Source organism: Symphalangus syndactylus, chromosome 7, assembly GCF_028878055.3.
Source record: "Symphalangus syndactylus isolate Jambi chromosome 7, NHGRI_mSymSyn1-v2.1_pri, whole genome shotgun sequence".
Taxonomy (NCBI): Eukaryota; Metazoa; Chordata; class Mammalia; order Primates; family Hylobatidae; genus Symphalangus; species Symphalangus syndactylus.
Window position 1 is genome coordinate 122,239,090 of NC_072429.2, and position 20,513 is coordinate 122,259,602.

The 20,513-nt window shown below is 46.6% G+C and overlaps 1 protein-coding gene and 1 long non-coding RNA gene across 3 annotated transcripts in view; both read right to left on the bottom strand.

Annotated features, from left to right (window-relative positions):
* The window catches only part of ATAD2 (ATPase family AAA domain containing 2), a 78,263-nt gene extending 72,297 nt beyond the window's left edge, over window positions 1–5,966 (bottom strand). Inside the window, exon 1 of the mRNA XM_055287153.2 lies at window positions 4,553–5,966. Within this exon, the coding sequence (XP_055143128.1) occupies window positions 4,553–4,723 (171 nt within the window). The 5' untranslated portion in view covers window positions 4,724–5,966. The remainder of the gene's footprint in view (window positions 1–4,552) is intronic.
* Window positions 5,967–7,463: 1,497 nt separating this feature from the next.
* Window positions 7,464–20,288, bottom strand: LOC129486776 (uncharacterized). 2 transcript variants are annotated; one of them, XR_010121756.1, is made up of 3 exons: window positions 20,148–20,288; window positions 15,966–16,063; window positions 7,464–7,668 (listed from the first exon to the last, which is right to left on the bottom strand). It is a non-coding gene; the product is annotated as an uncharacterized lncRNA (long non-coding RNA). The 2 variants fall into 2 exon arrangements; XR_008659082.2 differs by lacking the exon at window positions 7,464–7,668 and adding an exon at window positions 10,408–10,829.
* Between the last annotated feature and the right edge of the window lie 225 nt (window positions 20,289–20,513).

The window sequence follows — 20,513 nt, forward strand, 5'->3', positions numbered from 1 at the left end:
CCAAATATAATCAGGGTGATCAGGGAGTGAAGTCTCTGAAATGCATGATTGATGTAAAACAGCAAGGTGTAATCCAGCCAAATGTTTTGAATGTAAAGCCCCCAAATCAGAAAATATTCCAATTACAGAGACGTTTCATTTTCGGTACTGATGGGCTTGTCGGTATGAATATATTACCCCTAAAGACCACCGATTTATTTTAATCCAATCCCATGCTCATTAAGTAACACTGTGATTATAATTTGGTCTACACAGACACCTTGATGTATAAAAGGGAGGAGAACTTTGTCTCAAAAAGGTATAATGCCTGCTGGGAACTGTGGTGGGGGTTGGGGGGAATCCTTTCTACTCTACAACATCCAGCAGAGTGCATTCTAATTGCTCAACCACCATATACCGCAAATATGGGATTTATGGCAAATAGTCTCTGTATATTGCTGTTAGGTCTCCTCTGCTAGACTTCTATCTCTTTAGAGTATAGAACAATCAACAACAAATATTTAATATACACTTACTTCCTGCTAGGTTCTGTTCTAAGTGCTGGGATAACATTGCCAAACAAAAAGTCAAAATCCAAGTCCCCGTGCAGTTACATTCTGATTCGGGAAGAGAGAAAAATACTTAAAAATAGAAAAGTATAGAAAATGTTGGAAGGTGGTAAGTGCTAGGAGAGGCATGTCAGGTGAGTGGTTTGTAATTTTAAATGTGGTGCTATGGTAAGCATCATTGCAAAGGTGAAATTTTAGCAAAGACTTGAAGTAGACAGACTCCTAAATTTGAATCATAGTCACACAGCTTACTATAAGGTGAATTTGGGCAATTTATTTAAGTCTCTGTGCATCAGTTTTCTCATACAAAAAAAAAATCTTACCTACCACATAAGGTTATAAGGACTGAGTTATTTATTTGTACACTTTCTGGACCACACTAAAGTACTATAACTCCTGAGGTTTTGTTTTTTAGTTTAAAATAATGTAAAAAAAAAAAAAGTTAAAAGAATGGGTCATGCAGATATCAAGGGGAAGAGTACTTCCAGCAGAGGTATACCAAATGGAAAGGCCCTGGTATTAAAGAAGTAGCTATGCCAGTGTGGCTGGAATAGAGTAGGTTTTGTAAAGGGGTAAAAAAAAGATGTCATTATAAAGGATGCAGGGATGCTTAGGGTTGCTTCCAAACTTATAGACTTTTACTTAGATAGGGAGTCTCATGAGGGTTTTAAGTGATCAACTGTTTTGACTTTTTAAAAGATTCACTGCATTTGCTGGGCGTGGTGGCTCACGCCTCTAATCCCAGCACTTTGGGAGGCCAAGGAGGGCGGATCATGAAGTCAGGAGATCGAGACCACCCTGGCCAACACGGTGAAACTCCGTCTCTACTGAAAATACAAAAAATTAGCCAGGCATGTTGGCGGGCACCTGTAGTCCCAGCTACTCCGGGAGGCTGAGGCAGGAGAATGTCGTGAACCCGGGAGGTAGAGCTTGCAGTGAGCCGAGATTGTGCCACTGCACTCCAGCCTGGGTGACAGAGCGAGACTCCGTCTCAAAAAAAAAAAAAAAAAAAGATTCACTGCATTAAGAACTGACTATTGGTGGGGCGTGGTGGTTCACACCTTTAATCCCAGCAATTTGGGAAGCTGAAACTGAAGGATTGCTTGAGTCCAGGAGTTTGAGACCAGCCTGAGCAACATAGTGAGACTCCATTTCTACAAAAAAAACTTAAAAATGAGCTGGGTCTGGTGGCGTGCCCCTGTAGTCCCAGCTACTTAGGAGGCTGAGGTGGGAGGATCACTTGATTCTGGGAAGTTGAGGCTGCAGTGAGCCGTGTTGGTGCCACTGCACTCTAACCTGGGTGACAGAGCAAGACTCTGTCTCAAAAATAAATAAATACATAAAGAGAACTGACTGTTGAGGGAAGGTGGGGCATAATATATATATCAAACAGTGGAAAACAGGAAGGAGGCCAATCAAGAATCTATTATAATAATCCAGGAAAGATGGTCAGGCGCCGTGGCTCATGCCTGTAATCCCAGCACTTCGGGAGGCTGAGGTGGGCCGATAGCCTGAGACCAGGAGTTTGAGACCAGACTGGCCAAAACGGTGAAACACCGTCTCTACCAAAAACACAAAAATTAGCTAGGCGTGGTGGTGCATGCCTGTAATCCCAGCTACTTGGGAGGCTGAGGCAGGAGAGTCACTTGAATCCGGGAGGCGGAAACTGCAGCAAGCCGAGATCACATCACTGCACTCTAGCCTGGGTGACAGAGCAAGATTCTGTCTCAAAATAGTAAGTAAATAAATAAATAAATAATCCAGGAAAGAGATTATGGCTTGAACCAGCATGGCAACACTGGAGGACATATAAAGTGGTCAGACTTGGAATGTATTTTGAAAGTAGAGCCAACAGAATTTGCTAATGCACCGGATGTGAGGAGTCAACAATGACCTAAGGTTTTTCTCCTGAGGAACTGAAAAAAAAAAAAAAAAAAAAAAAACAGAATGGCCATTAACTAAAACTGACGATGGTCTTAATAGCTGACAATGACTGAGTCCTAACTATATGCTAACTGTTCAATTAATCTCCTTACATACATGATCACATTTAATCCTCACTACCAGTGTGGTGGGTATCACCCCATTTAACAAGTGTGGAAACCTGCTGATTATTGGTAAACCTGAGAAGCTGAAACTGAAATTCATAATTAACAGTTTTCTTAAGTCTATATATTTGGCCAGGCAGGGTGGCTCACATCTGTAATCCCAGCATTTTGGGAGGCTGAGGCGAGTGGATCACCTAAGGTCGGAGTTCGAGACCAGCCTGGCCAACAAACAGAAACCCTGTCTCTCCTAAAAATACAAAAATTAGCCCAGCATGGTGATATATGTCTGTAATCCCAGCTACTTGGCAGGCTGAGGCAGGAGAACTGCTTGAACCCGGGAGGTGGAGGTTGCGGTGAGCTGAGATCGCACCAGTGCACTCCAGCCAGGATGAGAGTGAGACTGTCTCGAAGAAAAAAAAAGAGCCTATGTATTTAACCAGTATTCAATACATCAGTATGTATCATTATGTTCATAGGATCTGGTGTTACCCTGGACATAAATAATCAATCAGTATTGAAACAGCTTTTCTGAACACAGGTTAAGTAACCAATTTCAGTGCAGAAGTGTTTGGCCTCTCCAGGTCTCTGCCAATTCCTGGCAGATGACTGAGAAACAAATCCTGAGAGTCAGGAAATTACTTGTCTTTTCAATTCAGAATCACAATTTCAGAGATTGAAGGGACTACAGTTTTTAACCCATTCCCCTCAGCAGAGTAGCAACCAGAATGGGATGCCCACAGAAGATACTGGCAACTGATTTTATATAGTTATCTAAATACAAGATCTTAATAGAAGACTTAATACAAGACCCTGAAATCGTCTGCTGAACTGAAGGGGATTACATTGTCACTTCCACCACACGCTTCCCCTGAGCCTCTCATTCTCACTCCCAAGTTCCCAACCTTCTCTCAGGTCCTATTTTTCCTACTCCATGCCTACCCTCACTCACTCACTCCAACACCTTCAGTCCAACTATATATATTACTTGCTGCCTTAACTAAATTTACTAGCGAGCTTCCTCGACTTCTTCAACCTTCGGTGAATGCCGAAACCCCTCCACCTAGGCCTCTTTCAGCAGCTGGGGTGGGGAGGTAGATGGGACGGGAGTAACTCTGCTCAGCTTTAACTCTGCCCTGCAAAAACGGTCACTGTACTTCAGACCTAGAAGCAGCACTTCTTTCAAGAGGACCCTCCTCCCTTCCAAACTTCCCCTATAGACACTGCTTGTAACTGCAGCATGATGAATAGAAAGGGACCGATTTGGGAGGCAGGCAATCTGAGTTCCAATTTTAGATCTACCCCTTACTGTTTACCTCTTTGAGTCCGTTTCTTCATCTGTCAAAGAGATATCACAACTATGCATTCTCAAAGGGTTATGATGAGGCTTGGAAGGAGGGGGTACAGGAAATGTTGGTCCATCCCTCCACATTATGCAACCTGGTATTATTCACTGCGCTGTTATTACGGAACCCCTCTGGATCGTTAATGGAGGTCAGAGAACCTGAATTACAACCTGTCTGTCCCTGTGCCCCCTCCCCCCCAACGTTTATGGCGCAGACAGAAAGCAGTCAGGGGATGCGTGTTGCCTCCAGGTTGATGCGAACCTAGGGCAGGAGCCTGGGCGATCGATCGGCCAGGGAGGGGGGGGTCGTGCGGGCGGCCGAACAGCCGCGGCTTGGCCCCAGACCGCACTCCGCTGTGGCGGGCTTCGATTTCCTCTTGCGTAAAAGTAGGTGGTGACCAAATGCTTAGTCCTCTCCCGGCCAGCCTCAGCTCAGCGACCCGACCCGCACCTCCGATCCCGAGAGCTTCCATTTTACTCGTCCTCGACCACACTTCTCCCCCGACAACTGTCACCCCGACCGGCGCCGCCCACCCCCAGGCCCCTCCGAGCGCCGGGCTGCCGGCAGTCCCCACGGGAACCGCCCAGGCAGCCCGCCTCAGGCCGGTACTCACGCCCGCTTTGGCTGTGGTCGCCGCGGGTTTCTTCTGCGCCGCGCCGGCCGAGCGGAGCCGCCTCCGGCCGATCTGCTCCAGACTGAGGAAGTCACTGGACAGGTCCAAGGAGTCCGTGGCCGAGGCGGCGGAGTGGTTGTGCAGCTCCAAGCTGCTGCGGAGAACCACCATCTTCTCTCCCTAATGGCCTCGGCGTGCGCGACTGGAGAGGGCTCCAGCGCCAGGCGCCTGCAGCTCGGGCTCTTCCGCGCTCCGAATTCTGGCGCCACAAGCTCCGCGCCAGCGGCCGCAGCGCGCGCGCCCAGAATCCCTCCGCCGTCCGTCCCGCCCACGCCACCACCATAGAACAGCAGGCTCGAAACTCTCCTCCCATTTGTAGAGCGAAGGAGGCCGGGCCAACGTGGAGAGGAACACAGGCCGACAGTATAGAGGACCTGAGCAGAGAGTCGAGGGGAAAACGCTGACTTCTTTTTCTTCACATAGTTCCGGCTCGCTGAGCTCGGCGGAAGAAGACGGTGGGAGCGGTGCGCAGCCCGTTTGGAATTTTGGCGCGGGGACGGCGGCGGGGGAAGGGAGGCCTCCGCGCGCTCTGATTGGCTGGCGGGATCCGGCGTCTCCTCCCCACCCTTGGTGACACCTGCTTGCTGCTTCCCGCCATCCGGGATTCAAATGCAAAATGCCCAGTCCTTGACTGGAGGGAAATAAAGCACTTGGCCTTTGACAGGTTTTGACTGAGCCTTAAGAACTTTTTTTTTTAATTGACGGCTGACGAAAACAAGTTAACCACCAAAAAGAAAGAAAACACAAGGAGCTGAAAGCGAGCCAGCCGAGTGCCATCGTTTAGTTAAGGACGCGGGTTCTGTACCCATCTTTGCCATTGATCATCCCACGTAGAAGATCTCGAACAAATTATTCACCTCCCCGGGTTGTATTTTCTCACAGACGGAGGCAGGAGAATCGCTTGAAGCTGGGAGGCACAGGTTGCAGTGAGCCAAGATCGTGCCACTGCACTCCCGCCTGGGCAACAGAGCAAGACTCCGTCTCAAAAAAAAAAAAAAAAAAAAAGAACCTGTCTCAAAAAAAATAGCAGGACTCCCAGTTAAATGTGAAGTTCAGATAAACAACACATCAAGGCGCTGGCCCTTAGTGCCCCCACAGTGATGATGGACTCCCTGCTGGCTGCCACCTCGGAGGCCCCCAGTGAGTACTTCTCAGACACGTTGCAGCTCAAGAAATACCGGGGCACAGGTTCGCTGGATGCCACGAAGAAGAGCAGCAGCAGCCAGAAACGATACTTCAGCGAGGGGGATAAGGTGAAGATCACACAGGGTGTCTCGGGCTCCATCCAGGACAAAGGGTCCATTCAGAAGTTCGTGCCCTACCTCATAGCGGGTATCCAGCATGGCTGCTAGGATATCAGGGCCCACAGCCTGTCTATCCTTTGGTCCATGATGTACTCAGGAGAGCTCAAGTGTGAGAAGCGGACCATGTCGGCCCAGATCGAGGGTGGCGTCCATGGCCTGCACTCTTAGAAGCGGCTGTACTGAGGACAGCGGTGGAGGCCGAGGTAGTGGAGGGGGCACCCCCCAGTGTCCACCTTCGAGCATAGCCTCCCTCCATCACTAAATGGTCCCCAGATTTGCACTACGGGTTCCCCAGCTCCTTTCCAGGGAGAGAGGAGGGGAAGTTCTGAGGGGTCTGCGGCCCCTTGCTGGGCATCCCCTGCAGAGTCAGGACTGCTCCCTGGGCCAGGCTGCCCCAGGAGCCCCCCCAGAGCCCAGCCAGCCGGGCTCTCAGGCCCTATGCCTGCTTCAGGTCTTGCTGCAGCCTGCTCCAGCCTGGCCCCCACCCCAGGGGCAGGCAGCCCCTCCTGGCTTCTCCTGTAGGGCACTTCCCTGCCCCCAGCCCCCCAGGAAATGATGCTCTCCTGGCCCTGCCTCTGGCCCGCTGCCCCCTCAGCCATGTGGCACTTCTGAGCTCCTGACCTAGGCCAAGGGGAGGTCTCTGTCCCCTTCCCCGGCCCTGGGCTACCCTTGGGTCCTGCTCCTCAGGCCACTCCCCTGTCCCTGGCCCTGGGGAGAAGGCTGCCCTGGTCATGGCTGCCTGCCCCTCATTCCTGACTCACTACCTTCCCCAGTTGTACCATTCCTGCCTTCTCCTCAGCTGCAGTTGAAGGCTTTAACTTCGCACACTTTGGGATCACAGTTGCATCACTGTGTATTAAATAATCAGAATAAATCAAGCAGGTCTCAACGCCAAAAATAATAATAATAATAATAATAATAATAATAATAATAATAATAATAAAAATCAACACACTACACACAACTTCAGGTGCCTCCTCTAAAGAGCCTGATTTCATGGGTCTGAGATAAGGCCTGGAAACTTGGATTTCTTTCAGGAAGTCTCCTGGTGATTCTTATCCACACAGTGATTTGTGTTGCGCTGTTCTGGAATGTGGTGAGGAAAGAGTTGATTGCTAGAGAAGTAGCTATTGAGAATAGAAGGGTATGCATGGGCCAGATAGCACACTTTAAGAGCACAATAGAGAGGGATTTTGTCGTTGTTGTTGCTGTTTTGAGAAAGGGTCTCGCTCTGTCACCCAGGCTGGAGTGCAGTGGTGGGATTTTGGCTCACTGCAACCTCCACCTCCCAGGCTCAAGAGATTCTCCCACCTCGGCCTCCAAGTAGCTGGGAGTAGCTGGGACTACAGGGGCACACCTCTGCTCCCAGCTAATTTTTTGTATTTTTAATGGAGATGGGGTTTTGCCATGTTGCCCAGGCTGGTCTCGAACTCCTGAGCTCAGGTGATCTGCCCACTTAGGCCTCCCAAAGTGGTGGGATTACAGGCATGAGCCACTGCGCCCAGCCAGGAGGGTTTTTTTTTTTTTTTTTTTTTTTTTAACATTTATTGATTTATTTTAGAGACAAGGTCTCCCTATGTTGCCCAGGTTGCAGTGCAGTGGCTATTCACAGGCGCAATCACAGCTTGCTACAACCTCGAACTCCTGGATTCAACCGATTCTCTCACCTCAGCCTCCTGAGTAGCTGGGACTACAGGCATGCGCCACCATGCCAGGATGGGAGTTTGGTTTTGATCCATTTGCAAAGGGCAGCTGTGAAAGGACAGCAAAGGAAAGAAGTCACATGATTGGCTCTTTGGTGAGAATGACTGGAAGTAGCAAGAACAGATGTAGAATGAAAAACTAGGAGGTTACTGCACTGTCCTAGTGAGAGAAGATGGTGGCCTGGACTAGTAGCAGTGAGCAGAAGCGAAATGGACACAGATGGGGGATCTATTTCAGATCACAGCCTACAGAATATCCTGTCTGCCTTCAGCAGAAGGACTTTGTCTAGGTGTGCTGTTGACATAAAGTGACCTTGTGAGGCCATCCACAGGAAGCCACACCAGCAGGAGGGGAGGTTATTTTAGCTGGTCAGAGCTGAGCAGGCTAAAAAGGCAACATGCTTTACAGTGATTATTTTAGACACCTGCTACAATCAGAGGTAACTCTCTTCCCTGGGCTAGACCAATTAGGAGTTATTAACTTTTCTACTTACATTGTATTTATTTTTCAAGATGTAGTATATTCGTATGGTTAAATTTTAAGTTACAAAGGAGCATATGGATTAAAAGTCTCCTTCACACGCCCGTTTGCTAGCCATCTTGTCACCCTTCCCATCAGCAACCAAAGTTATTCATTTCTTGGGTATCCTTCCAGAGATCATCTATACCAGGTATGTTCATTTCTTGAGGCTGCTGCAACAACTTATCAAAAACTTGGTGGCTTAAAACAATTTATTCTCTGATGGTTCAAGAGGCAAGAAATCCAAAATCAAGGTGTTGGCCATGTTGCTTCCTTCTGGGGGCTCTGAGTGAGAATCTATTCCATGCCTGTCTCCCAGCTGCTGGTGTCTGCTGACAACCTTTGGAGTTTCTTGGCTTGTAGGAGTGTAAGTCCACACTCTGCTTTCACCATCACATGTCCTTCTTTCCTGTCTTTTTGTGCTTGTACTCAAATCTCTCCCCACTTTCTCTTTTTTTTTTTTTTTTTGAGATGAAGTCTCACTCTGTCGCCCAGGCTGGAGTGCAGTGGCGCCATCTCGGCTCACTGCAACCTCTGCCTCCCGGGTTCAAGTGATTCTCCTGCCTCAGCCTCCAGAGTAGCTGGGATTACAGGCGCCCGCCACCACGCCTGGCTAATTTTTGTATTTTTGGCCAGGCTGGTCTTGAACTCCTGACCTCATGATCCACCCACCTCGGCCTCCCAAAGTGCTGGGATTACAGGCATGAGCAACCGCGCCCAGCACCCCCCTTTCTCTTATAAGGACATCAGTCATTGAACTATTTAGAGCACACCCTAAATCCAGGATGATCTCATTTTGAGATCTTAGTTATATCTGCAAAGACCCTGTTTCCAAATCAGATCGCATTCACAGATAAGAGGGGGGTTAGGACTTGAATATATCTTTTTGGAGCCACTATTTAACCCACTACCCTAGGGGCTGGCAAACTTTTTCTGTAAATGGCCAGAGAGTAAATATTCTAGGTTTTGCGGGTGGTATGATATTTGTAGCAATTACTCAATCCCATAGTAGTGAAAAAGTGGCCACATACAATATAGACACAAATGGGCATGATTGTGTTTCAATAACACTTTATTTACAAAAACAGGTCTCAGGCTGTATTTGCCCCAAGGAGGTCATAGTTTTCTTTTTTCTTTCTTTCTTTGTTTTTTTTTTTTTTTTTTTTTTTGAGACGCAGTTTTGCTCTTGTTGCCCAGGCTGGAGTGCAATGGTGTGACCTCAGCTCACTGCAACCTTTGCTTCCCAGGCTCAAGTGATTCTTCTGCCTCAGCCTCCCGAGTAGCTGGGATTACAGGCAAGCACCATCAAACCTGGCTTTTTTTTTTCTTCGTATTTTTAGTAGAGACGGGGTTTCACCATATCGGCCAAGCTAGTCTCCAACTCCTGAGCGCAGATGATCTGCCCACCTTGGCCTTCCGAAGTGCTGGGATTACAGACATGAATCACCACACCTGGCTAGTTTTCTAACCTCTGATTTATACTATACAAGTAAGTGTGAGCATGTGTTTGCATGGGTATTCATTTCCACCCTGTTTACACAAATGTAGCATACTGTACACTCTGTTCTGTACTGTGCTTCTTTATCTAGGTCTTAGTGATCTTTCCCTGTGAGTACATAAAGAACTTCCTCCCTTTGTTCAGCAACATCATAGTCCACTTTGTGGACACACCGTATTTTATTTAAGTAGAACTTTCTTGCTGAACATTTGTTTCTGTTCTCTTGCTATTGCATAACTGCTAATGAATAGGTTCAAATATCACTTCTACATTGTATCTGTAGAATAAATTTCTAGAAGTGCAATGGCTAGGTCAAAAACTATGTACAACAACTAGATGCAATAATATGAATAAATCTTACAAGCAGAATAGGAGCCTGTATAATCCCTTTTATATTAAGCAGAAACACAGACAAAACTAACTTTTGCTGTTAGAAGTCAGAATATTGATTATTCTTGGGCTTGTAAAACATGAAGGCAGGCTGGGCACAGTGGCTCATGCCTGTAATCCCAGCACTTTGGAAGGCCGAGGCGGGCGGATCACTTGACGCCAGGAGTTCGAGACCAGCCTGGCCAACATAGTGAAACTGTGTCTCTACTAAAAATACAAAAATTAGTTGGGTGTGGTGGCGCATGCCTATAATCACAGCTACTTGGGAGGCTGAGACAGGAGAATTGCTTGAAACTGGGAGGCAGAGGTTGCAATGAGCCCAGAAGATCACGCCTCTGCACTCCAGTCTGGGGGACAGAGCGAGACACTGTCTCAAAAAAAAAAAAAAAAAGGTTTTCATAAAATTAAAAAGAAAGAAACTAAGCAAAGAAATCAAAATTCCAGAACGCTAACAGATGGACAGCCAAAAGCTTTTCTCTATTCCTTTATTCTCTCTTTATAATATTAAACATTAAGGAATTACCACACTGGAGCCAGGTGTGGTGGCTTTAGCCCTCCCAACATTTTGGGAGGCCAAGGCAGGAAGATCCTTTGAGGCCAGAGATTCAAGACCAGCCTGGGCAACATGGTGAAGCCCCATCTCTACCCAAAATACAGAAATTAGCTGGGCGTGGTGATGCATGCCAGTACTCTCGGCTGCTTGGGAGACTGAGTCAGGAGGATCACTTGAGCCTGGGAGGTGGAGGCTGCAGTGACCGGAGATCTCGCCACTGCACTTTAGCCTGGGCGATAGAGCAAGACCCTGTCTCAAAAAAAAAAAAAAAAAATTACCACACTGGCTTCAGCTTTTGGTTGGATTAGTGAGTTGAACTGTGCCCCCATAAAGGATATAAACCTCCCCTTGTGAATGTGATCTGATTTGGAAATAGGATCTTTGCAGATGTAATTAAAATCTCGACATGAGATTATTCTGGTTTATGGTGAACCCTAAATCCAATGACTAGTATTTTTATAAGGGAAAGGATAGAGAGATTGGTGCATACAGACACAGAGAACGCAGTGATGTGAAGACAGGCAGAGATTGCAGTGATGTGTTTATAAGCCAAGAAATGCTAAGGTTTGCCAGCAACCACCACAAGCCAGGAAAGAAGTATGGAACAGATTCTTCCTCCAAATCTCCAGAAAGAATCAACCTGGCTGACGCTTTAATTTCAGACTTCTGGACTCTTGAACTGTGAGAGAATACATTCCTGGTTTTTAAAGGTTACCAAGTTTGTGGTAATTTGTTACATATAGCACCCCTGGGAAATGTATATAGTACAGTTGGTCTGGGATTGGTCTTCTCTTGGTGACCAATTCTATCTTTTCTAATCTTAACTATTCTAGTTAGGAGTGACTTGATTTAGGAAAAAAATTAAAAAAGGCAGGAGAGGCTGGGTGTGGTGGCGGGCGCCTGTAGTCCCAGCACTTTGGGAGGCCAAGGCAGGTGGATCACTTGAGATCAAGAGTTCAACCTGGCCAACATGGCAAAACTCCGTCTCTACTAAAAATACAAAAATTAGCTGGGCGTGGTGGCACACGACTGTAATCCCAGCTACTCGGGAGGCTGAGGCAGAAGAATTGCTTGAATCTAGGAGGCGGAGGTTGCAGTGAGCCGAAATTGTGCCACTGCACTCCAGCTTGGGCGACAGAGTGAGACTCCGTCTCAAAAAAAAAAAGAAACAGAGGTTCTTGTTGGTAACCCCTGACTGCTTCAAAAAGACTCAAGTGTTCTTACTTCACATGCTACAGAAAAGAGGCTCAGGTAAGAGCTACTCACGATTCCACTACCTCATTTGGGATGAGGTCATAGGTGGGTCCCTTTCTGTTCTTTGGTAGCAAAATTAGAAAGTAAACATTAATTTGGACTGGGATTTCTTTCAGGAATGTTGCAAATGTGAGCTTACTTAAATTGTATACCAAATCTTATTGATTTCCCACAAAAGAATAAAAAAATTAATTGAATGGAGGTGGGGAGACATTATTGACATTTGCCATATATTAGCCATTCTATTCCATGTTTTAACTATATCCCAGATTCCCCTTCTGTCTGGGAGATTTTTCTCTTTGGGTGGGTTTGGTTTAGGGAGGGCCCAGCCTCCTTCTGTGGAAATCCTACAGGGAAATACACTTTATTTCACTGGAAACCTGGCAATAAGGATTCAGGCATGTGACCTTGGACCAGCCAATGGGCTGCTCCTATCTGAGGCATTTATTGCCTCTGGGAGGAATGACCCAAAGATGCGGGGACAGAGATTATTCATGGTGGCAGAGCAAAGGATACAGAGCCATGGTATTAATGGTGGCCTCCCCTCCCCTCCCCTCCCCTCCCTTTCCTTTTTGAGGCAGAGTTTCACTCTTGTCTCCCAGGCTGGAGTGCAATGGCACGTTCTCGGCTCACTGAACCCTCTGCCTCCAGGGTTCAAGCTATTCTCCTGCCTCAGCCTCCCAAGTAGCTGAGATTACAGGCACCTGCCACCATGCCTGGCTTCTTTTTGTATTTTTAGTAGAGACAGGGTTTCACTATGTTGGCCAGGCTGGTCTCAAACTTCTGACCTCAGGTGATCCACCCGCCTTGGCCTCCCAAAGTGCTGGGATTATAGGTGTGAGCCACTGCACACGGCCTGGAAGATATATTCTTTTTTTTTTTTTTTTTGAGAAGGAGTCTCACTCTATCACCCAGGCTGTAGTGCAGTGGCGCCATCTCAGCTCACTGCAGCCTCTGCCTCCCAAGTTCAAGCAATTCTCGTGGCTCAGCCTCCCCAGTAGCTGGGACTACAGGCACGTGCCACCACGCCTGGCTAATTTTTGTATTTTTAGTAGAGACGAGGTTTCGCTGTGTTGGCTAGACTCATCTCTAACTCCTGACCTCAGGTGATCCACTCGCCTCTGCCCCTCGAAGTGCTGGGGTTACAGGTGTGAGCCACGGCCCTGGCCGATATATTCTTATAATGTGGTTTTCAGGCCTTACCTCTCTATTGACCTCTCCTGAAAATACGTAGTTCAATTTCTCAGTTTTCCCATGTAATGTATGGTACACAGCAGTGAGTCTAATACCACAGGTATGGACCTGCTTCCCACCCCAATCTAATTCAGATGGGTCTCATATTGTGTTTCAACCCAGCCAACTTCCCATCCCCAGTGATAAGGACTCTACCCTCTGAGTTCACGTAGTACTTTGCTGCCATAGCACAAATTGCTTTGTATTGAAATGATCGCTTTAACTTGGGACAACAGCATAATGCAAATCAGATAAATGTAAATTAGAATAACAGTGGGAATGTCAGGGTTTTGGTTGTTTTGTTTTGCCAATTTGTTTTCCTTTTGAGACAGGGTCTCGCTCTGTCGCACAGGCTGGAGTGTGGTGGCTGAATCATACCTCACTGCAGCTTTGATCGCCTGGGCTCAGGTGATCCTTCTGCCTCAGTCTCCGAAAGTGCTGGGATTACAAGCTTGAGCTACTACACCCATTCTAGTTTTTGTTTTTAAATAATAATCCTTGGCCGGGCAACGGGGCTCGCGTCTGTAATCCCAGCACTTTGGGAGGCTGAGGCAGGTGGATCACCTGGGGTTGGTTTAGTTTTGTACCAAAAATACAAAAATTAGCCAGGTGTCGTGGCACACACCTGCAGTCCCAGCTACTCGGGAGGCTGAGACAGGAGAACTGCTTGAACCTGGGAGGTGGAGGTTGCAGTGAGCCGAGATTACACCACTAGAATCCAGCCTGGGTGTGACGAGTGAGACTCCATCTCAAAAAAAAAAAAAAAAAGGCATTAAAAGCACATCTTTCCAATAAAAAAAAGTTTTAAAAAAACCCTTCTGTTATTAAAGCTCAATGTACTGTGTGCTGTAGATTCCCTGGATCTCCTTTTACATGTCTGTGGCCTTTCTTGCAAATTCCTCTGTTATTTATCTCTCTTCTAAACACCTGTCCTTTAATATCTTAATTTCACTGGATACAGGCTTCGAGTAGCATTTCGTATTTCTTCCTTAACCAGATCATTTGAGTTTGTAGGTCAGAATCTGGTTCTAAGCATCTCCTACTCTTCTGAAACCATATCCGTTTTTATAGTTTCTACTGTAGGATCATATTATTTATTTATTTATTTATTTATTTATTTATTAGCAGAATTTTGCCCTTGTTGCCCAGGCTGGAGTGCAATGGTGTACTCTCAGCTTATGGCAACCTCCACCTCCCAGGTTCAAGTGATTCTCCTGCCTCAGCCTCCCGAGTAGCTGGGATTACGGGCATGCGCCAACACGCCCGGCTAATTTTGTATTTTTAGTAGAGACAGGGGTTTCTCCATGTTGGTCAGGCTGGTCTCAAACTCCTGACGTCAAGTGATCCACCTGCCTTGGCCTCCCTAAGTGCTGGGATTACAGGCATGAGCCACAACGCCCAGCCTATATGTTTTTTATGATCTATTTTTTTCAATCTAAAAAGTAATTCCTGGGCAACCCCCTTTGGGTCCCCTCCCTTTGTATGGGAGCTCTGTTTTCACTCTATTTCACTCTATTAAATCTTGCTACTGCACTCCTCTGGACCATGTTTGTTACGGCTCAAGCTGAGCTTTCACTCGCTGTCCACCACTGCTGTTTGCCGCCGTGGCAGACCCGCCGCTGACTTCTATCCCTCCGGATCTGGCAGGGTGTCTGCTGTGCTCCTGATCCAGCGAGGCACCCATTGCCGCTCCCAATCGGGCTAAAGGCTTGCCATTGTTCCTGCATGGCTAAGTGCCTGGGTTCATCCTAATCGAGCTGAACACTAGTCACTGGGTTCCACGGTTCTCTTCCATGACCCACGGCCTCTAATGGAGCTATAACACTCACCGCAGGGCCCAAGATTCCATTCCTTGGAATCCATGAGGCCAAGAACCCCAGGTCAGAGAACACGAGGCTTGCCACCATCTTGGAAGTGGCTTGCCATCATCTTGGAAGCTCTGTGAACAAGGACCCCTGGTAACATTTTGGCAACCATGAAGGGACCTCCAAAGCATTTGTCTCTTCCAGAATCAAAGCTGCAAAACTACAAATCATTCTTCAAATGGAGCCCCAGATGCAGTCTATGACTAAGATCTACCGCGGACCCCTGGACCGGCCAGCTAGCCCATGCTCCAATGTTAATGACATCGAAGGCACCCCTCCCGAGGAAATCTCAACTGCACAACCCTTACTATGCCCCAATTCAGCAAGAAGCAGTTAGAGCAGTCGTCGGCCAACCTCCCCAACAGCACTTGGGTTTTCCTGTTGAGAGGGGGGACTGAGAGACAGGACTAGCTGGGTTTCCTAGGCGGACTAAGAATCTCTAAGCCTAGATGGGAAGGTGACCGCATCCACCTTTAAACACGGGGCTTGCAACTTAGCTCAAACCCAACCAATCAGAGAGCTCACTAAAATGCTAATTAGGCAAAAACAGGAGGTAAAGAAATAGCCAATCTATTGCCTGAGAGCACAGCGGGAGGGACAAGAATCGGGATATAAACCCAGGCATTCGAGCCAGCAATGGCAACCCCCTTTGGGTCCCCTCCCTTTGTATGGGAGCTCTGTTTTCACTCTATTTCACTCTATTAAATCTTGCAACTGCAAAAATAAATAAATAAATAAACAAATAAAAAGTAATTCCTGCTTATAATAGAAAGTTTAGAAACAAAAAAAAAAAGCACAATATGGCAGTTTAGAAACTGCTGGCAATCTCTCAGTATGCATTCTCCCCTTCTTCCTTGAGACACTCAAATAATACCTGCACTGCTGAGAATAAACTGTATGTTTCCTGATCTCCTTTACACCTGGATGTGATTCTGTGAGCATCTTTTGGTCAGTGGAATGTGAGCAGAGTGATGTGCATTAACTTGCAGATTTTGTCCTTGAACCTCCCACTACTCCTTTTCCCTGGTCTTACCAGTCAGAATGCAATCAGCAGGTAGGGTGGCAAGCCATCTTCAGCCACGCGGACTAGGGCATCACTCTAGATATGGCCCCCAATAAGACATCAGGAGCCTGGGTAACAGATATTGCAGAGACACTATATCAGCTCTAGAATGTATATGCTCAGGCTGTGGCATGAGAGATGCATTTGTATCTCATTTAAGTCACTAATATTTTTGGGTTTCTTTGTTACAGCAATGTCACCTGTATTTTAATTAATAGAAATATCGATTCAACAAGGATTTATGCCAGCTACAATGCTTATACCCTGCTCAGAGCTATGTGATGATAATAATCATAACTGCAAAATTATGTAGTTTTTTAAGTTATTTTATTTATTTTTTAAGAGATGAAGGTCTCACTGTGTTGCCCAGGCTGGAGTGCAGTGGCGTAATCATAGTTCACTGCAGCCTCAAACTCCTGGGCTCAAGCAATTCTTTTGCTTCAGCCTTCTGGGTACCTAGGACTACAGGCACCACCATGCCTGGCTAATTAAAAAAATTTTTTTTTTGTAGAGACACGGTCTTGCTGTGTTGCCTAGGTTGGTCTCAAACTGACCTCAAGCGATCCTCCCGCCTTGGTCTCCCAAAGTTCTAGGATTACAGAGGTGAGCCACTACACCCGGTCTATGTAGTTGTTTATTACGTAGGGTACTGAGAACTGCAGAACTCTCAGCACAACTTGGTCCCAAATCCCTACACTAACAGACTTGACCAAACTCTAGCATGGCTTCTAGCAGTATAAGGCTATGTCAGCCTTCTCCCCCAAACCCCCCGCTAAAATGCCTGCTTAAGAAAGCTCAAAGCTGCCAGGAAAATTTACTATTTGTTGTTGCCAGTACCTGATGATAGGCCCCTGACCTCCTTTTCTTAGAGCATTTACTAAAAGGGCTTAGAATTGTAAATATGTATTAGTTGCAACTCAGAAGTCCTTCTCAAGGACTTAGCCATTCCTTTGAAATGTAATCATCAGGAAGGATAGGGCCTCTGACTCCCAGTCTCGGTGGGAGGATAGAATCCTAACTTAGATAACTGCCAGCTAGCAGACACTGCTGGCTTAATGGTATTTACACTGACCAACCCTTTGTAATTTTCACTTCCCTGGCTCTAATGAGTGCCCCTCCCCCGGCCCCCCAACTCCTCCCTGCTTCCTCATCCTCCTTTCCAAATGCCCAAATTACCTCTGCACAATTGGAATGGAGCTCAGCTCTTTCCCCTACTGTCAATAGTTGCTGAATAAAATCTGTTTTCATCGCTTTGACTGATGTTCAACGGCTGTGTTTATTTTTGACAGTACCTATGTTCTGCCAGGCACTATGCTAAGTGTTTTGCAGAGATTAGTTTATTTAATTTTCACTGCAGCACCCATTAGATAAGCACTCTACTATTATTATCCTCATTTTGCAAAGAAACTGACACTCAGAAATCCTAGTGTTACTTATCCAAGGTCACTCAGGGTAATAAGTAGCCAAGATAAGATTCGAGTGTGTTTCTGACTACAGCACTATTTATACCATTCTACCTCTTAGGGCAAGACCCATGCCCTGGAAGAGCTCATGGCAGAGGTAGAGACAGATTGAGTTGCTGAGCATGCTACTGCATTTCAAGACATATGAATAAAAAGTTGTGACAAAACAGGAAAAAAAAAAAAAGCTCCAGGAAGATGGAAGCCAACAATAAACTCTTCCTGGGAAAAGCTGCAAATAAGGCATGTAAAAGAGTGCATCAGACAGAGTATACATACATCTTGTGCAAAGGCTTGGTGTGTCAAACGAAGAATAAGACACTCAGTGACAAGAGTATGGCGGCGGGGGAGGGCGGCCGAGGCGGGCGGATCACTTAAGGTCAGGAATTTGAGAGCAGCCTGGCCAACATGGTGAAACCCCACCTCCACAAAAAAATACAAAAAAATTAGCTGCGGTGGTGGAGGTGGAGGTTGCAGTGAGTCAAGATTGCACCACTGCACTCCAGCCTGGGCAACAGAGTGAGACTCTTATCTCAAAAAAAAAAAAAAAAAAAAGTATAGGGTATATGGGAAATAATGAAATCAGATTTTTTTAAACAAAAAAACATAGTTGCTAACATTTATATTACATACTACCAACTATTCTAAGTACTTTATATACATAAACTCAACTAATCCTCATAATGACCCTATGAGGTAGTAGCATTATCATTAACTTCATTTTACAGATGAGGAAAGTGAGACACAGTGAAGTAACTTTGCCCAAGGTGACCCAACTGGCAAGTTGTAGAACCTAGCCAGCCTGGCTTCAAAGTCCTATAGTAAGTAGTTTGTGCCCAATCAGGATAAGAAACTACACAGTCGGTCAAGCAAGGGAAGTTATATGTAAAGAACTATTAATTATGTTAGCTGCGCACAGTGGCGCATGCCTGCAGTCTCAGCTACTCAGGAGGCTGAGGCTGGAGGATCACTTGAGCCCAGGAGTTTGAGGCTGCAGTGAGCTATGATTGCACCACTGCACTCCAGCCTGGGTGACAGAGGGAGACCCTGTCCCCCCCAAAAAATTATTATTAACTATGATAAAGGCATAACGATAACATATAAGGAAACTCTATTCAGTACCTTACTGTATAGAAGGTAGGGTTAGGGAGGACCCTGGTTTCTGTGTCAAGAGGCTGAAGAAAGGTTATTGCCAGGCGAAAGCTGCAAGGTTAGGGAGGGACTATGTTCTGAGTCTGGGGCTGGGGCAGACTCCACAAGGATGTTCTCACCACTACACCTGTCCCACTCACTTTAAATGGAGCATTTGGACCATTTACATTCAATGTTAGGATTGACTTGTGAGGTACCATTCCATTCATTGTGCTTTGTTGCCTGTGTACCTTGTTTTTTTTGTTTGTTTGTTTTTGCTTTTTAAATTGTATTTTTGTTTTATAGGTCCTGTGTGATTTATGCTTTAAAGAGGTTCTGTTTTGATCTGTTTCCAGGATTTGTTTCAAGATTTAGAACTCCTTTTAGCAGTTCTTGTAGTGGTGGCTTGGTAGTGGTGAATTATCTCACCATTTGTCTGAAAAACACTGTATCTTTCCTTAATATATGATGCTTAGTTTTGCTGGATACAAAATTATTGGCTGATAATTGTTTTGTTTGAGGAGGCTAAAGATAGGGCCCCAATCCCTTCTAGCTTATAGGGTTTCCCACTCACTTTAAAGGAGAAATGTTTACCACAGTTGTTATATAGCATGGAGGCTATGTGGAAGTTTGTATTAGGAGCTGAGAGGCTATAAAATTGGTAATTGACACAGGAACTGTGCTCCAAGTCTTTAGGATTTATCAGCTTTGAGACTTAAGACATTGGAGAATCCGACTGTGGATGGCTAAAATCAATGTAAACATCTCAGTTTTTATAACGGAAGTACACTGATTAGCTAGTTATGCTCATTGCAAATATAAACAATTCAGAAGACTGTAAAGTGTAAAGTCCTTGAAACTGAAAGTCCCTGATATTAATATCATTCATTCACCAGAGATAAACACTATTTTTTTTTTTTTTTTGAGACAGAGTGTCACCCTGTTGCCCAGGCTGGAGTGCAATGGCACGATCTCGGCTCACTGCAACCTCTGCCTCCCGTGTTCAGGAGATTCTCTTGTCTCAGCCTCCCGAGTATCTGGGATTACAGGCGTGCGCCTCCACGCCCAGCTAATTTTTGTATTTTTAGTAGAGACGGAGTTTCACCATGTTGGCCAGGCTGGTCTTGAACCCCTGACCTCGTGATCCACCCGCCTCAGTCTCCCAAAGTGCTGGGATTACAGGCGTGAACCACCGCGCCCGGCCCTAAACACTATTTTAACAATATGGTGTCTTTTCTTCCAGACTGCCAGTAATTGAACAAATATATGATTAACACAAAAAGGATACCATATGGACTCTTGAAACTTTTTTTTTTCGAATTTACTATATCAGGGAATTAATACATCTTTTCGAGCCAATAGATACAGGCCTCCCAATTTAAAAGATTAAGTTACAATAGAGTGAGATTTGGGGTGCTATCCCTTTTGGAAAGCGTCCTCGATGCGGTCATACTGGAATTAACCTCCACTCCCCTCCTCTTCTCTGGGCTCCCGCAGACTCCAGGCTGAGTGCAGAAACGTGGATTTTCACACCCAAACCTCTGTTATTTCAGTGTCTCACCTGGCTTCTCCACAGCGCAGAAGCCCCTGGTTGGAAGAGCCTCCCCGGGGAGATTCACAGCGAAGCGCCATTCACGGCCCAACTCCAAGCCCAAACCTAGCTCCTCCCCAAGCCGCCGCCAGGGACCCCTGTTCTCCCAAAATCACCAGGGCCCCGCCCCTGACTCCGCCCACCAGAGCCCAGGCCTCCAGTCCCGCCCCATCCCGGGCCCCACCCACCAGCCGGGATCCGCCTACCCGGAAGCGCGCTGTCCTCCTCGTCCCGGGCTCCGCCCACCGGGAGTTCGCGCCACTCAACCCACCCCGGACCCGCCCACTTCGCTTGGGCTCCACCCACCCAGGAACTGGCGCCGCAGGCCCCGAGCTC